Below are 18588 nucleotides of genomic sequence, written 5' to 3' on the forward strand. Positions count from 1 at the left end.
ATTTTAGTGGTGGAAAAAAAATAAACAGTTTGGGAGGGTGATGGGGGGGGGGTATATCTGACCATATCTACAGGGCCCCCCAAAAGGCTTTGACCGGCCCTGTTTACTGATAAAAACACCTTCAAAATAAAGAAAATGTATTAATGAGTAAAACTAAAATATTGAGTCCCTGCAGCATTAAGAGTTTTTTTTTTATTTTTTAAATGTATTAATTTTTTTTTAGCCAGGTTTGTTTGTTGTTTGTTTCGGTATGCGGAACTCCCTGCAGACTGATGATGATGATGATGAGGAGGATGAGGAGGAGGAGGAGGAGGAAGAAGGCAGGTTGTAACTGACCGAGCCACTCGTTCATCGAGCGGAGAGAGGCGGACACTCACATCCGTTTTTTTGGTTTTTGTACTCTCCGGTTCTCGCTCAGTCAGACGGAGCAGCCAGCCAGCGGCGGTGTGTTGTTTTTGTTGTTGTTTTAATTTATTATTATTGTTGTTTGTTGTTGTTGTTTCCGGCCGCTGTCGTCTCCAATGATCCACCGACATCTCACGGAGAAACGCGGCTGAATTCGGACAAACATCGCCGGCTCTGTGACCGAGGAGGAGACCCGACACCACCACCACCACCACCTCCTCCTCCTCCACCAACACCACGCAAGGCCGTCATCGGCAGCTGGCTCACCGGCTAATATAAAGCAGGTACGGATGTCCCGGCGGCGGCAGCAGCGTCTAGTACCGGTTTAAAAACAAAAACACCCCACTCGGGTCTATTTTGCGGATTATGTTCGCCTCGGGTCTCCCCGGAGCGGCCGGAGTTCAGCTCCGTTTCACCGGGTTCGTACCAAACATTTGGCCCGGCTACTGTTAGCGGCTAGTTAGCTCGCGGAGCTAGGTGGCTAATCCACCCGTGACGTAGGAGAGCGTACGGCTAGCAGAGGATGCTCCTGTTGGCGTGAACACCTTGGACGAACCGCAGCCTGACAGCTTGTCATTAATATATAGATATATACACATATATATGTATATGTGTTTTAAAAATAAAAGATAACACCACTACGGGCCACACGGGTCGCCTCTCTCCGGGCTACCGGGAGGCGTTGGCGGCGCCTCCCCGCATTTAGTCGTGTTATCTTTCCAGGCTAATCTCCAGTTAGCTCGTTAGATATCAGGGAATAAATAAAATAAAAAAAAATAAAAAAATGTGCCTCTATCATCTCGTAACCGGCTCGGTAATTAACACCCGTGGCTTTCTTTTTTTAAATTTTTTTTTTTTTATTTCTTCTTCCCTCCCCGGGGGAAAAAAAACCTCTCCTTCAAAGCATCGTTTTTGTTGTTGTTGTTGTTGTTGTAATCGTGTAATTTTTTTGTTGTTGTTGACACGATGTCCAAGAGTCCAGCAAGCTGGTATAAATAATGTCCATCGTGAACTAAACGTGGAGGGTTTCTGTCTTCGAGGCTGATCGTGAAATGGATCTCGTGACCTTGAGGTAAATTCAGAGGTTAGTTATTTGATGACAGGAAGCTGAAGAGCATCATCTGATCCTGCTGAACAATATAGATGTACTTTTAATACACGCGTCACACGTATAATAATAATAACACCCCCGTCCAAAAATCACACATTTCCTACGAGAAAAGGTCTATTTCAGGACTCCCACAAGAAAGATGTCATCGTCGTGAAATTTGAGTTTTAGGTTAAATCGCCTATTTTTTTTATTTTTTTTTTTCTGTTCGCAGGTCCGCCGGTGTCGGGTCGGCCTTTGGCGTTAAAGAATAGAAAAGAGAGCCAGTTGTCGTCATTGGAACGTTCGAAAATATAAATAAAACTTTTTTTTTATTTGTCTTTTAGGTTTTGAAAGCAACAATCGGGTATGGCGTAAACGTCGATTTGAATATAGAAATACTTTGACCTAAATATACAAAGAAATGACTGACGTTAACCTCTAACGCTCCGTCCGTGTGCCATTTAAACCGTTGCAGAAAAAGGAAACGATAGGATGTCGTTAAAAGAGCATCGGGGGGGGGGGGGGGGATAACTGGAGATGGAAATATGACATCCCTGCGAGTTTTGTCCATCTGTTTTAATGCACACGAATGAAAACAATCCCAACGATTATGCAAAATGATTGCAGTCGGCTGAAATACTTTCAATCAGGCAGTTGTTATGTAATAACTGCAACTGGCCTTGTCACAGGCTCGCTCCAAATTGATAACATCGGCTTGATAGATCGTGATGTTGAATTTTGTTTCGATATCAAGGCCTCGATGCAAATATAGAAAAAAAAAAAAGGCTCACAAGTGGTTACACACAACGCCGTCTATGGCACAGTAGAGTGGCATCGCTGTGACTCAGGATATCCTGTGTGACTGCAAAATGCAGAATGGGGTCTTGCGCAATGTTTTAAAGACGAGCCTGTCGACATGTCATTTGTTTCTAAAATAAAAACGAGGTCTGCATGTCGGCATTGTCATGCTAAACACACACACACAGCTCAACTCGCTCCTTGTCACTCAAACGCAAACCGTCGCACACTCGGCTTTGACGTGTGCTTGCGTGATGGCCGTTGGCCCAAATGCGACCTGTCGCCGCGCCACTGCACCCCAACGACCACGGTTACTGCACAAGCGTCAAGTGGACCAATAGGATGTCACGCAACCATTTTCTTTCCCCGTAGACACACGGGTGACCGGACACTACCGCTGCTTTGGTTATGGGCATTTTGATCAAAAGAGTGAAGGTGTGGAAACTTGGCCATGCACAGAGCATCTTTCATGAATCTTTAGAAATCAATATACAACCATATAGGAGAGCGCTCTGCGAGTGTTGTCCTTAAGAGAACCAGGCAATCATTTGGTGGAAATCAAGTTTCATTGACAAGGGGACCGAAATATATCAATATCAGTTCAGCCGGGGAACATTGTGCCATCGGTTCAGTCAGAAAACATTGCAATCAGAAAGCGAGAACGCAGCAATCGATTCTTTCTAAATATGCGCTCCATCCCGCTCCCGTTTTTTTTTAAATTTTTTGGGGGGGCCGTGCTGGACTAAAAACTAATTCAGCAGGCGTCTCCATTTCTAGTTTCTGCTGTTCGCTGTGGCTGGGAAGAAGCGCTGTCCATATACGTAGGCCTGTGAATCATATCTGTCTCCTCTCCGAGCTTACATAACCGGTGATTGCTGCCTGCAGACCACTCTGAAGAGATTCATCTGTCGCGTTGACCTGCATCATTATGTTGCCTCTGATTGCGGAGCGCCGTGCCGATTCTTTATTCTCCTTCTTTTTTCTGTTTTAAAAAAAAAAAAAAAATTAGTCTTAACAGCGAGAAACAAGGTTCGTTACCACGTTAAAAACAATCAGTGAAGTGGCACAGTCCTCCCATCCTCATCTAAAAATAATGTTGTGGTCCTCTATCTGGCTGCTGGAGGAGTCTGCCTGCAGGACCGGGTGCTTCACAAAACAGCCATTTTGGCTTCGTACCGGGAAGTGTTCACGTTGCCAGACCTCCATGCAGATTCATCGTCCTGATGGTTTTCTAAGATAAAATGGTCAGATCTGTATTCTGTCCAGGCCTCGCCCTCACCGTGGGGAATATTTTAGTTTTTTTTTTTTTTTTTTTTTTGGTGCGAGCTGTAATCACCCATCGCTGTGAGGAAGGTTTAGGTTGATGCCGTTGTCCAAGTTCCTCAAAGTTTTGCTCAAATTGTGTGACGAACGAGCTTTAAAAATGTTTGTTTGGACATGAGGGTAAGCAGCCATGCCCGTGTCTCGGAGCAGATATTCTTATTAACGTTACGTGACGGTTTACTTTGGTAAAAGCCATGCAGGAGACTCGTCAGGATTTCAGCGCATTTGAATAATTTCGCAAAGCGTGAAGAGTGCTGACGTTAAGCTGACTCGGCAAGACGTGTTTAGGCCCTCTGCGTATTGAACCGTGTCTTCATCTGGCACCGCACGCATCAAATACGGTTGCATTAAACAGTGTTGGCAAGTTCAGTAAATTTCGGATGTTATAACACCGTCGTCAGAGGATGAGCCAGCTTATTTTCCTCCCAAACTTGAAAAGCATCATAAGAAAGGATTACGTCAGCTCCGGTGGCTGAACGGTCTATATTTCCATGCTGATAATTTCAGTGATGTTTATGCACATCGTCTCCGTTTTAGATCTATTTTGATAATTGATTAAAGTTTGGAGCATTTTGTCACTGCGCTTCAGGATTGGTCATTCAGACGACGTCCTTCTGTGAACGGCTTCTCTTCTCACCGGCGGAGTTATTGGACATAATTAGACCCGCGAGGCATCTGATGTGATAAAGTCACCCCTGATGTCCTCATGTCCCACCGGACGCAGCTGTGTCGCACACTCTGGCTGCCGGGGTTAATGACAGCCTTGGTCAGGACTGTAACACCCCCTCCCCCCCCGCCACCCCCCGCTCATGATTTATCCTGATGTCCATTTTCCTGCCCCCGTTTCCTTTGTCAGAGCCCACATCTCTGAGGCATGAAATTACCTTGTGAAATGTCAAACATTTATTTCCTTTTGTCTCCAATTCTTATTTAATCACGCATTATCGCATCAACTTCAGGGCTGCTACGGTTTTAATGGTCATTTAGCCAAATTAGTTTTGCAGCAGTAAAGCGATCAAAATGCAGTGTCTTTTATTTCTGATGTTGTTTTTTTTTAACATATAAACAAATGTGCACTAATGAGTCTTTGGGGAGGACGACAGGCTGTCTGTTTTGAGAGCTCAATTATCTCTGATGTGATGTTCAGAGCCTAATCTACGTGCAACTGAACTCTGGAAACCATGAAAAATTTACAAAAACAACACAAAATCTCTCGGGCTGCTTTAAGAGGCGCTTCCAGCGGACATCGACACCATTGTGGAAACTTGACACGGCGGAGGCAGCCTCAATTAGAGATCCTTCAGCTTATCAGTACGCGGATGACCGCCTTTAAGTGACGGTGAAAAACTGCTGCAGGATCAGTGTGTTTGTGTTTCAGGGTGGAGTCTCTGAAGCGTGGCCTCGTGGTATTTGTTGGTGTTGGGAGTAGAAGCTGTCTAACACGGTATGATAATCCCGTCACTGCACGGACACGTTTGACAGTCGTTGAAGCGGACTGTTCTTCTCCTACATATTGAAGTATAACATAATGACAGATGCATGTTTGTTTTTCAGCTGTTCGAAGCTTCACATTTTGCAGCTCATCAAAAACACCAAAAAAAAAAAAACGAGGGCTTTTTTGTTGTCGTTGTTGTTGTGCCGCCATTTTGTGTTTCGCAATCATGCTGGGTGAAGTCTGTTGTGGAGAAGACAAACACACTCCAGACAGAAGTTCTGTCTGACTGTCGTCTCAGAAAGACGCTCTTCTCTGCAGACACGGGAGGTTCTTTGAAATGAAAATGTCTAATTGTGTTATGGTCTCTCTACTGTTATTATGCCGTAGATGTACAGCAGGATGATAACGGCCATTAACACATACAGATGTAAAGGAAGCAGGTTTGCGTTTGATCCTGACCTCTGACCTCGGTGTCAATTTCCCTAATGGACATTGATGAGGCAGTCGATTGGTGCTGCTAGTCGCGTGAAATATCTGTGGGAATGTGAACAATATGTCTAAGGGGTTGAGCTCGGTATAACCCTCACCATGCACTGGTTTGTTTTGTTTGTTTGTTTTAAATTTAGGGACTTATGCAGTGTCATCTTACAGGAGGTCATCCAGAGTGATGTGCACCAGCTGGTACAGCTTTATTCGAGTTAAAAACGGTTGTTTTGAATGCTTTGCGGTTTACGTTTGTGTTTTAACAGCTGTTTTAATGTCCTTAATGTTAATACAATTTGAGGATTACTGTACCTTATGGCCTCCCGCAGAAGCCAGACGTGGGCTGGAGGTTAATAGCGACCTGTATAGAGGTGCTGGTCGAGGTTGCTGCCGTTACTTGCTTGTCCTGTGAGGACTATTGTACAAGCTGTCAAGGGGGCTCATTCCACCGAGTCCCCTAAGCTGCTTACTCCATCAGCGAGCCTCTCTTTATCCTCCCAACAACAACAACCAGCTGACACACTGGTCAAAACGGTAAACTCGGCTCGGAAGCGCGACGCTGTAAAAGTTTTATAGACGTTTGTTTTTGAGTTGAGAGGGATTGTTTTATTGTCTCATTATTTTTGGGTAAAATATCTGCAGAATCGGGGACCTGGAGGAGCAGATGGCTTTTCATGCCTGACATCTATTGTGCTCCTCCTGCCTCCTTTATCTTATTGTCTTGTCATATGCCCTGGCTACTGAAGGTAAAATGGGAATGCGGAATATTTACAGGACGTACTGGCGTTCATTTCCTGCCAAGTAAAATATAAAGTAAATAGTGACCTTGCGGCGACATTGCCAGCAGAGCGACAAGACTGTTTGATAACAAGAACGCAACTTAATCATTAACTCGCTCTCGATACTGTGCAAGAGCTCTTTTTTCTTTTCTTTTCTTTTTTTCGGATTCTAATTTTTCACAAATAAAGAACTGTCAAACTGAAAGGAAATTAAATTTAGAAGTGAGAGATTATCAATGAGCTCAATAAACTAGAAGGCAGCGACAGTTTGACTCTTTGCTGATCTGTCATTAGTATTTTGAGAAACAAAACCACTTCCTTGATTTATTACTTTAGAATACCTGCACAACACAACTTACTGTCTTCCTCCATCTCCTATCTCATGAATCTTCGTTCTTGTCTAATCTGGTCTCTATGTGAGCCCCCGGGTCGAAAGCCGTCTTGTGAAAATGAGTGATTGCTGAAATAGTCCACGAGACAGGTAGAGAGGAAGTAGACACCGCTGCAGTCTTTGGTAGAAAGAATGTGCACACAACTTAGCCCTTGACATTTAAAACAAGTCGGAGGTTATAAATCATGAAACCATATTTAGCCCATTTTTGCAACTCTGAAAAAGCGTGTGGTTGTTTTTATGCAGTCGTAGCGGACCGGGCGCCTTCATAATGCATCACTGTTGTTTTACTCCAAAGTTGATTTCACCGTGGCCATATCAACACACGACATGGTGCTAGATTATTTGTGTAACCTTCTCTTTTTCTGTGTTACAGGTCTGACTCTGTCTTTTTTCAACCATCATAATGGTAATCAAGGAGCTGTGTTTCAACCATACACCTGAGCTTTCCCAGTTGTGATGGAGAGGCACCATTGACTCCAGAGGGAACATATATCCTGGATGCCGTGACATACGGGACGTCGTCAATCCAACATGGACAAAAAGAAACCGTGCCCTCGCCTCCTCGACTACTTGGTGGTGGTCGGAGCGAGGTAAGAAGATAATCTGACTTTTAGTGGATCTGATCAAGGAATATCTGAGTCGACTCGGTCGCAAGGAGAATGACAAGCCTGTTTAACATTTACTGTTCAGGCTGGATATGTAATGCAGACATCTGTAATTCAGTTCTTCCTTGTCAAAAAGAACATTTCAGATATGAAAAGTGACATTCTTCCGAAGCCAAACGTCCTTTATTGAATTTGAGATATCTGCAATTCACCTTGTGGATTATAACTAGTTTTAATTCCGGCCTCAGATATCTAAGATATCTTCAATTTCCCTCAATTGAAGACATCAATGTTGCCCTCTTGTATGTCTTTTATATGTCAGAATGATTTTTGAATCTTGAATTGGACTCATGACTAGAGATCTCAAACTGGAATTGAAAATAGTCATGATTTAATTGTAAGGCTCTATTATTGAATTCTTCCAAGTTAAAATGAATTGACATGACGTATAAGAGTTAGATTTTTACTGTCCTAAGATGGCGTGTCAGATATCTGTGGTTTGGTCAGGAGCTACAGAAAGTGTTAGATGGGAGCGGCTTGCTGTGTAAACAGACTCTGTCACTGCAGCTGCTGTAAATTCGTAGCACAACTCTAATAGAACGAAGCTCTAGCTGGCCACAAATTCCTTAATCATAAGCTTGTGCTCTTTTACGGCATTTTCTAACTATATTTTATCCACAAAAGCAACCGCCATTGCTTCTGCTAACGTCCATTCAAATGCTTTGCTGGGTCACTATCCAACGGGAGGCTTCGCATTTGGGCAACGTCATGCACAACAGTTCATCTACTCATGATGACGTTTGAGATATCTGGAACTATTATTCAGACTGGTCAAAGCTGAATTACAGATGTAGTGGTTTTAGTGACAGCACTGCTGATATCTGAAATATGAATATCTGTCAAACTGTCATTCTGACTAGTAACAATGTATTTATGAATTAAGATATTTGTAATGTTAATTGTGGAGAGTCTTAAATTGTCCAATAAATGTTAAAACGGCTTGCCGTATAAGGGGGTTTGTAAATATTCCTTTGGAAACAGTTTTATGCTGCTAATAGCGGAAATGTCTGTAGTCAAGTCCCAAAGTAGTTTGGTCTACAGTGACTAACAATATATTTATGTATATTTCTTGACAAGACGGCTTGATACCTCGCCTCTAACATAGGCACGGTGTCTCGTAACACTGCACGGGATCAGCAGTGTCAACAGCTGCTCGATCCATCCTTCCTGCCAGACCACCAATTTTAACAAAAATGGGAAAAAAAAACAACCATTTATTTCAGTGGCACCATGTGTTGCTGCTTAGGGGGTGTTGTTGCTGCAGAAAAACTCAGGTTATTCCTGCAAAAATATCAGTCCAAGCTCTTATTTTGGACAAACCACGAGGCAGCGTCGTCACCCACAATCACAACACCAAATACTGTAAGTGTAAGCAGACATAAGAAATGCAGTCGTCGGAAACCTGGTGCCAACTATGATTTATATTTGGGTTTTGTGGTGTCTTGGCACATGATAAACCCACAAAGAGGGACCTCCTAGTTGTTACATCATCCATTTATACCCTGCAGCAATTGATGTACACGTAACCCAAGTACACATATTACACTGCGTCCTAATTGACTGCTGTGTTTAATGGTGTTTGGGAAACTCCCCGTCTTGCCTTTTGATGTTTTTAATATGTCGCTTACATCAATGACATTCCCGAGTTTTTGCTTTGGAGCTGTCGCAGCGGTTACACCCATAAGACGGAGGATCTACGATGAAGCATAGTGGCGCATTGTTTCAGGCGCAGTAGCTGCAGGAGAGATTCACATGAACACAGTGAATTTAGAGAGGAGTTGTTCACCGAGCTTCTCCACCGGAGGATTTAAATGTTTAACGCCGAGTTCACAAGTTCTTTTTTTTACGTCCAGATTTTCCAAAACAGTTTTTCATTTTTAACGCATCATAAACTTGAATTCATCCTTAATTCATCTCATTTGATGACCATTACAAATTCAATTCACAATTCGGTTTACACATGAGCGGAAACGGATTTGCTGATACATCAGTTCAGAACAAAGAAAGTTTCTAAGCCACCAGGACCTCATATTTGGCACGGCTCTACAACAGTACCTTCTTTTAAAACGGAACAATTGTTTTCTCCGTCTACCTTTCAGGCAGCCGAGTAGTGACAGCGTGGCCCAGACCCCTCAGCTCCTCCGCCGCTACCCGCTGGAGGACCATCACGACTTCCCGCTCCCACCAGATGTGGTGTTCTTCTGCCAACCGGAGGGCTGCCTGAGCATACGCCAGCGCAGGGTCAGCCTCCGCGACGACTCCTCGTTCGTATTCACGCTGACCGACAAGGACTCGGGAATCACCCGCTACGGAATCTGCGTCAACTTCTACCGCTCCTTCCAGCGAGGACATCACCGTCCTCGAGGGGACAAGGGCGGCCACGCAGAGACGGCGGCAGAGGCGGCCGAGCTCGCCGCCGAAGGGTCTGATGGCAGCGGTGGCGGTCCACCGTCCGGGTTATCGCCGCCGAACAATGCCGAGTCAGCGCCGCCGCCCGCCTCCGGAGAAGAGAACGGGCAACCGGGTTCTGAGTTGACCGCCGGCAAGTCGCCGCAGCACAGGCGGAGCGCCGCCAAGATGGCGGCCAGAAACCGCAACAGCACACTGACGTCGCTGTGCATAGTCAGCCACTACCCATTCTTCTCCACGTTTAGGGAGTGCTTATACATTCTCAAGAGGCTGGTGGACTGCTGCAGTCAGAGGGTAACTCAACGAGCCGGGCTCCCTCGCACCACCCAGAGGTGAGGCTTCAGATTGCATTCACTGGGGCACATACAGCTTCTTTGTTTGTTAAAAGTCGCTTACTCTTTACTGCTCTGGTCTTTCAGCCAAAGCTTTCATTAGCCAGGTTTCCACCGCATCGGTGCTTCGGTTTGAAGGTAGCGCTTGGAAACATCCCTTCCTACCGAAACAAACTGCACACTAGAAATACCAACATCTAGTGGCTCATTGCCGTTTAGTCGCTGAGCACATTCATGCTCACAAGATGATGAACATTCAGCATTGTTGACACTACATGACCATTTTTTCATTGCGCCACCCTCAGGCCAAATATCAGCTTAGATCACAAGGTCTCATAATCTGTGAACGGGCAGATTACTCTGAAATCTTCTGAAACATAAAAGTGTGGCTGAACGAATCTGGATGAAATGAGAATCAGGATTTTTTTTTTTAATTGACATTTCAATTCAATTATTTTTTTTTAATTATAAAATGTTGTATTGCTTTCAATTACCTGATACAGAATACAACAAAAAAAAATACAGGGGTGCTTGATATGGGATATAAAATATCCTATTAAAAGGGATGGGCATTTCAAGCAAAAATACTACTTAAAAATGGCTCAGAACTATTTCATTATTAATTGACTATTACTAGCCGTCGATCAACTGTTAATAGCTTTGATTTAATGAACCAATGGCGTGCACTTTAACACCATCAAAGTTTAGTCAGTCTATCATTCATTCCCTCCACAATTTTGCATTGTGGCCTGTGATGCAGATTAAGCAAATGGCTGATAATACACGTGTTCATGTGCACACTGGCACTCCTTCAAAACATAAAGAAAATCAGCTAAATACAGCTCATGTTTGACACCTTACTTCATTGCCTGTAAGCTATTGGATAATTTACAGCAAATTATTGACCACACAGTCACACACACACACACACACACACACACACACACACACACACACACACACACACACACACACACACACACACACACACACACACACACACACACTTCCCCTTTTTGTGTCCGTTTTATATTTTAACGGCTGGAAAAGTTGGCAAACATTAAAGAAAAGTTTGTTGTTTTAACAGTGCTGATGTTTTCTTTAATCCCCGACTGCTTTCTCGCTCTCTCCCCCCATCTGCTTCCTCCATTGTCCACCTGTTATCTGTATGTTTGTGCGGCAGTATTAAATACAGAAGCCTTTGTCTGTGGCTCCGTGCGGTTTTGCGGGCCATCTGCAGCTTGTGTCATGTTTTCACAGTACGCTTTAAGCTATCGCACTCCACCTCAATGATAAATAATACAAGCCAAAATATCCACAGTACATTTCATCAGTTTTGTTTTGGAAGAATTTGTCTGGGATCAAATATTGTTTGAGGTTCAGTTAATGCACAGGGACAGTTTCGTTCCATAGACATGCAACCGTAAGTGTTTTGTATTTGAGCGTGTTTACCAAATATTTAGTTGATACCTGAACAGCTGAAGGGTGAAACGGCGTTCGGCGGGCTGTCGAAACGAAGAGTGGATTTATTTCAATTAACTATCACGGGGGAATGGGATCATATTTTATTTGAGCAGCAGAAAGATACTCCCAGCTTCATACTGTATTATGTTGAGTTGTGATGTGGCAGTATTTGCTGTGCTCTTCGGGCTACCCGGTTGCCGTGGGTGAGCAATATATCGCAAGTTAGGAGTGATAAAGTGTTAATTAGGCTGTCACTTTACCCCGGCTCAGACCTCAAACGATTGTTATTTATAGCTGTGGGGCAAGCGTGGCTTCCCCCCCGCCCCCCCATCACTAAGAGGGATTGCAGAAATGTATAATGCACCTTTTAATCTCGTACCCTTTCATCGGTAGCATCCACTTATCAGCGGTCTGCTATTAGTGGCGTCTCTGACGTCCTCGGAAAAAAAAAAAAAAAAGGCTGAAAGGACCTGAGAATCTTTTGGCGTCAGGGGATGAAAAAGATTCTCAGGTCCCTTCTGCTTGAAATGTGGTGTTGCAATGACAGAGAAGGAGGGAGAGACATTGCATAATGACTGCGAGCGCTTTGTCCGATGGCGGCTTTGACAGATTGAGGTCTCCGGCAGCCCGTGGGCAGCAGCTGCCGTTGGTGGGAGGTGCTCCGAAGGACTAATGATTTACTTCCCTCCTCGCTGCACACGCACCAAGTATACAATCTAGAAAGGGCAATGGCAGCGCAATCGCTCAAGAGCCTCTCGTGTGTTTCGATCTCATTTGCTCATCATATTAGTGAAGTCGCCGGGTGTTTGTTCAGGCCTCTTGATGGCTGTTTGCAGCAATTAAACGGGCCACTGAGTAATTTCAATCCATGTTTAACCTTAAAGTGATTGTTGACTAATATCAGTACATGAACTCATGAAGCTTTGCTTATTTTACATGCCAGAGAGAAATTAGGTAAATATTTTGATAATCGGTGCTCATATGGGTTGCTGTATATAATGTCGGTGTACCATGATGTGGCATTTTAGGAGAGGCTTTGAAAGCTTTTATATCTAAATATAGACAATATATTGAGGCCAAATAATGGTATTGATCATGAAAACATTTTCAATTTCATATTTGATATATTTAGTTGTTGGACTGTTTGTTAGAAAAAATGAAAGCAGTACGAGGTCTTAATGTTGCTTGATGATGTCACGTTACAGTGTGACATCACATGTATTGTTAGAGCATTTGAACTCAGTTTTCTATGGCACGGACATAAACAAATACTCTTTGCATGTTTTGTCTGTTGGCGTTACAATCAGAATAAAGGATCTTGTTATGTAAACCAAACCTGTTTGTAAAACGGGCATTAACTAACTTTCAGCTTCTCAGACTTGGGAATTTATTTCCTTTCTTTGTTTTATATTATAACTTCTGAATATTTTATTGACGATAAATGTAAACAGTGTAATTTGCTATTGGCCAGTTGGTTTAAAAAAAAAAAAAACAACTACTAATTACGTCACATTGTGGTCATTTTCACCATTCTTTTAAGCATTCTATCGATCATCAAAGTAACAAAAGCAACTCCATAATGAAAATAATTGCTGGTACGTTGACCTTCAGCCCAAAGAGGAAAGAAGGAAACGACCAAGTAAACAATTCTGAATGCAGACTTTGTTTATGTGCTTCCCAGGGACACCATGTGGCGAGTGTTCACGGGTGCGACGTCGGTGGAAGAGAAGGGAAGCCAGCTGCTGGCCGACCTGCGGGAGATCGAATCCTGGGTGTACCGGTTGCTGCGTTCTCCGGTGCCGCTGGCGGGTCAGAGACGTGTTGACGTGGAAGTGCTGCCCCCTGAACTCAAACGAGCGCTCACCTTCGCCCTGCCTGACAACTCTCGCTTCGTCATGGTCGACTTCCCCCTGCACCTGCCCTTAGAGCTGCTCGGGGTGGACGCCTGTCTTCAGGTCCTCAGCTGCATCCTGCTAGAGCACAAGGTGAGGACGGACGGGATGCAGGCTGTCGGTTATCAGTCATCGCTTTGGCCTGTCTCTTTAGATTCTGTTTTATTTATGTATATTGAAGACCAGCAGTATGCAGTTGTCTTCCGCTGTAAACAAAATCTTTGGAGTTTTATTAAAGACCAAACTAATTGGTCAAAGAAAGAAAAGACAGAGCAAAACCATATTTAGTGTGTTTTGATTGGTCAGTGGTTTCCTCTGGGATGCAGCTGTGTGTCCCTGCCTCGACAAAGAACTTTAAATTTTTTTTTTTTTTTTTAAAAGACCTCAGAAATGTCTCGAGTGACCTTAATCAGACATTTTCTGTCGTAGATGTAGATCCACCGACGCCATTTCACTGCAGTGTGCACAAAGCATTATGGGTAAAAGAAGACTCCTCTCTTTCCTTTCTGCCATCTCCTATTTTTACGACTAGAAACATCAGTGTGGATGTAACGGGAATCCTTGTTTGGCTGGCAGCTGGTGTGGTGTTACTCGTGTACGGTGACATTGGTACATTGGCTCATTTGCATATGATGTCAAATCAAACCTGCGCTTCTCGGTTTCACTCGCACCCCTGAAAGATCATCTTGTTGGATAAATTCTGGGCAGTTTCTCTGCTTTAATGTCACTCTGTGCTTATCAAGGCCACCTACCTAAATAGATCTTCTGTCCCCGAGGCTTCTTTGTGGAAATTTCAGGTGCAGATTGAGTGCGCAGTCATTAGTTAGCTTTAGTGTTATTTGCAGCCCGACCCCGCACTTCCCCTCCTTGTGTTAAAATACAGCAAATGAATTCTCAACCTGTATGAAACGCTGCCATCTTGTATTTATTCGTCCATTTTGGGTTTTTGAAGCTTCAATACATCATTAGGTTCAGTGAGTGACTGAGTGCTGCCTGAAAGCTCTCAGAGTCACTTCCGTTTCAAGCACTTTGGGCCGTGTTGGAATGAGTTTTTCATAAAAGCTCAGTTTTTAATATTGCCGTTACAAATCCGGGGCAAAATGAGTGTTCATGCCTTTGAATTATGGACAAAAAGAGGCAATATGGATAGATGAGTCAAATCTTTGCGTGATAGAGCTCCAAATCAAGATGTCAGCTGGGTGAGTGTCTTATCTATTTGAAATAGTAGTTATGACTATAACAAGGCGGTGAATACCCACTCAGTATTGAGACCTGTGGGAAAATAACAGTTCCAAAGAGTTGCCAGAGAAACCCACTGTTGTGTTTTTGTATTTCTTTATTTTCAGGTCATTCTTCAATCCAGAGATTACAATGCTTTGTCAATGAGCGTCATGGCCTTTGTGGCCATGATCTACCCGCTGGAGTACATGTTCCCCGTCATCCCCTTACTGCCGACATGTATGGCCTCCGCTGAGCAGGTAAAAACTTGGCACGTCTCATGAATGTATTTTGAATAAATGGGCGATTCCTTTGTGCGATTTTTACATTTTCAACACGTTTTTCAGTTGCAAGTGCCGTCTGTTGTGTCGACGTCCAAACTGTAACGAGCTGGTATGTTTTGTCCTCCCCGCAGCTCCTCCTCGCTCCTACTCCCTACATCATAGGAGTACCGGCCAGCTTCTTCCTCTACAAAGCTGATTTCAAAATCCCAGACGATGTTTGGCTTGTTGACCTTGACAGCAGCAAGGTGTGTACATCAACATGTTGTTCTACACCTCCTTCTGATCTAGTTTTGTCCGTCTCCGTGATGTGCAGATTAAAGCTAATTAACCTGCTATTGGAGGAACACGTATGGTCTTAGATATTCATGCTTTTCTTTTTTTTCTGTACGGAAATGAAATCAATTTAAAGGACTGTTTTCGCCCGCAGGTTATAGCGCCGACCAACGCAGAGATCCTGCCACCTCTTCCAGAGCCTGAAGCACTCGAGCTTAAGAAACATCTAAAACAGGTAATGCCTGTGATTTGTCTTGATTACTTTCAATTTTGCGAGGATAAAGTTTTCTGATTGTGGCGGCTCCAACTGGTACTACTGGCACTCATGAGCACTTTGCAGAGAAATGTGTGGAACTCCTCCGGACCTTTGCCGTTTTCCCTCCGTGACTGCTTGTCGATCACACTCTCGTATAAATGAAAAACTTCTCTTTCAGCCGTGTGAAGAGTAGGGGCTTCCCTCTTCAAGCAGAGTTGTATGTATTTGTAGATGAGCGTGAGAGCATTTGAAATGGTTTTGTAGTGCACTAACATAAACAAATGTTTTTTCTCCCCTCCCCCCCTTTTTCCTGTTTTCTTTGCATGCTCTAGCTGTTGGAGGTAAAATCAGATGTTAGGACCCTAACAAAATCTATAGTGTTACTGGTAGCCACTAACTCGCCCCTCCAACCCGATAATCTAACACAACATTAGAATCTGGTTCTGATTCACGGAAACACCTTGCTTTTTTAAAAAAAATATTTTTTAGCATCACCAATACCAGAAAAAACACAAAACCGCTTCACATCTGAGCAAAAATTCAAGCTAACAATCTGTGAACACGCAGTGTGCTAAACTGAGTGGCAGCTAAACTCTTAGCTGTGATTGGCTGCTGGTAGATTGCTACGTATCCGTGTTTTGTCATTCCTTCAGTAGTTCATTGCAGTCATTTTGAGTTTACTGGTTATGTTAAACTCTCTTATTTGAACAACTGGTTGCGGGAAACATTTTTTTCCAACATTTATTCTTCAAACTTTTAATGAAAATAATTGTATTATTTTGCAAATATGTTTTTTTTTTTTTTTTTTTTTCACGCAGCCGAGCTCAAAGCTTCACGAGCTATGAAATCAATACGCGCTACGGTACATAAGTAACTCTTGTAGTCTCACTGAATCCAATTAACCTCATACCTTCTCTTCAAAAACATTTCTCGTACACACACACACCTCTTTGGTCCTGCCTTGAATCAGAGCCAGGTTGTTATCCGTGTGTGTGTGTTTGTGCGTGTGCGGTTAGCAGCTCTCTCCCTGTGTGCGGGCGTGTGACTGAGAGGCTGGTGTGTAGGAGTGTGCGAAGCCTCAGTTTAGCAGTTGTATATTTGGAAACGAGTTCACCACGTTGATATCTGTGAATGGAGGAAATGTCACTGACGACGGTTTTTAACTGATCATCTGAAGACTCTGTGATGCCACAGCAGAATGCTGCTGATGTGAGAGTCTCTGAAAATACTTGCACTTTAGCGCTAAAATAAATCGGTCCTGACAAGCGACGGATTTATTTACTTTTACAAGGTTGGTCGTTTTATTTCAGCTCGCCTGACATTTTTCTCTTTTTTTTTTGGTTAATTAAGACTTTCATTTTGATACGGGTGCTTTGTTGTGCAAGTATTTTTTTTTTTCTACGTGTCTGAAAAGATCTGCTGTTTTGTATGCGTGTCATCACCACTCCATTGTAACCACTGGTTTGTCCCAGTTGGTCACCATGGATGGTCTTCATGTGTCTTATCAGCGGTGAAGCCTGGTTTTTGGTCACGTTACTGCTTTGTCTGTGTTTCTCACTGTCTTTCATGTTGAGCATAAAAACACCGGCCCTCTCTTCATCTTCCTCCTCCTCCTCCTTCTTCTCTCTCTGGCTGTCCATCACCTATGAATATTTTCTTATCTCCTTTCTTCAGTAAATTGTCCAATTGGAAAATGGAATGGATAAAAAGAACAAGGCCTCTCTTTCATTGCAGAACGAATTTCTTTTTACAATCTTAGATCTGCATTCAAGTGTATTTGAATGGCACCAAAATACACTTGAATGCTGTCAGCAAAAAAAAACAACCAACAAGCAGACGAATAGGGAAGTGCTATTGAAAGGAGACCAAGAAAAAAAGAAAAGGAAAAGGGTTGCGTCCCTTCCGTCATGTGCTGTTCCAGTGTCGGTCACAAAGTTGTCATCCCAGGCCTTCATGTGATTCTCCTCGCATCTCTCTTATCCCCCTTCCTAGTGTCTGGTTAGGTTGACCGTGATCACCCAAAAGCAGATCTTCTCCTCTGAAAATAAGGTTACTCATTTCTCCTCCTGTGGAATGTGTAATGCCCCTGCACGGATATCTTCTCTCTCACATTATTTTGCTTGTCACTACTATTCGTCTCCTCTTCTTCGAGATCTGACTAAAATGCATAACAGTGTCACAGACTAGTGTTTTTTTTTTTTTTTTTTTTTTTTGATACACTGCTTAGCTCTGGCTTGAGCATGACTGAATGTGCGTGCATCTATCTTGGCATCAGTGAGTGTTCTCGTAACCAAAACAAGATATGATGAAGCGAAAACACTTTTGACCGAGTTAACATTCATCCAGACCCAGCAACTAAATGTTCCATTTTGCTAAGCTAAACATTGACACTTGAGTCTGCAGCAGTTTCCCCTCCCTCCCCAAAGCAAACCATGCATAGTGACTTACTTCCCTTGTGCTCCTCCTCTCCAAAATGACACACCCACCGCAGGCATCAACATGCAGCGAAACTAATCCTTTAGCTGCTATATGTAATAAAAGAGGAAAATAAATGGGTGAAACTAGGGTTGGGACTCCATAGTTTATGATCTCACTTCAAAATTGGTTAATTCAAACTATAAAATCTCCATTCAAGAGTCAGACTCTTTGGCTCTTGATTGTTTCCCTCTTCAAAGAGGGTAAACGGTTCCCTTGTCCCCTTAAGTGTTGAAATTTATAATCTTAACGAAATGTTGATGCCGATCGTGGGAGTGGTCCATCGCAGCGCTCTGCTTCTGTCTTTAAGATCCACTACCGTGTTCGTAATTTGTGTCACCGTCACCTGTCGTAGGCCTTGGCCAGTATGAGTTTGAACACCCAACCCATCCTGAACCTGGAGAAGTTCCAGGAGGGTCAGGAGCTGCCGCTGCTCCCGCCGGGACGAGATAAAGCCTCACCGTCCTCCACGGAGTTCAACCCTCTAATTTACGGCAACGACGTGGATTCAGTGGATGTGGCCACCAGGCAAGCCTCAAATATCTCTTTCCACTAACTGTCTGTACAGTTGCAGCAAACACGAGGTCAAATTGAAGCTCCAACATAAAGGATT

General features: G+C 43.5%; 1 protein-coding gene across 30 annotated transcripts in view; it reads left to right on the forward strand.

Annotated features, from left to right (window-relative positions):
• Window positions 1-293: 293 nt before the first annotated feature.
• The window catches only part of madd (MAP-kinase activating death domain), a 47924-nt gene continuing 29629 nt past the window's right edge, over window positions 294-18588 (forward strand). For 13 of the 30 annotated variants that reach the window (XM_069719830.1, XM_069719841.1, XM_069719834.1 and 10 more), the window contains exons 1-9: window positions 633-689; window positions 7081-7297; window positions 9472-10113; window positions 13259-13562; window positions 14816-14947; window positions 15103-15216; window positions 15399-15488; window positions 17493-17549; window positions 18331-18503. In XM_069719830.1, coding sequence (XP_069575931.1) covers window positions 7239-7297; window positions 9472-10113; window positions 13259-13562; window positions 14816-14947; window positions 15103-15216; window positions 15399-15488; window positions 17493-17549; window positions 18331-18503 — 1571 coding nt within the window. In that variant the 5' untranslated portion in view covers window positions 633-689; window positions 7081-7238. Of the gene's footprint in view, window positions 452-632; window positions 690-7080; window positions 7298-9471; window positions 10114-13258; window positions 13563-14815; window positions 14948-15102; window positions 15217-15398; window positions 15489-17492; window positions 17550-18330; window positions 18504-18588 lie in introns of those variants that run through there. The other 17 variants (XM_069719842.1, XM_069719844.1, XM_069719857.1 and 14 more) reach the window with 4 other exon arrangements.

The sequence above is a fragment of the Brachyistius frenatus genome, unplaced genomic scaffold, assembly GCF_029030835.1.
Source record: "Brachyistius frenatus isolate BFR_SWC_R1_liver_20210118 unplaced genomic scaffold, ASM2903083v1 Contig_226, whole genome shotgun sequence".
Classification (NCBI taxonomy): Eukaryota; Metazoa; Chordata; class Actinopteri; family Embiotocidae; genus Brachyistius; species Brachyistius frenatus.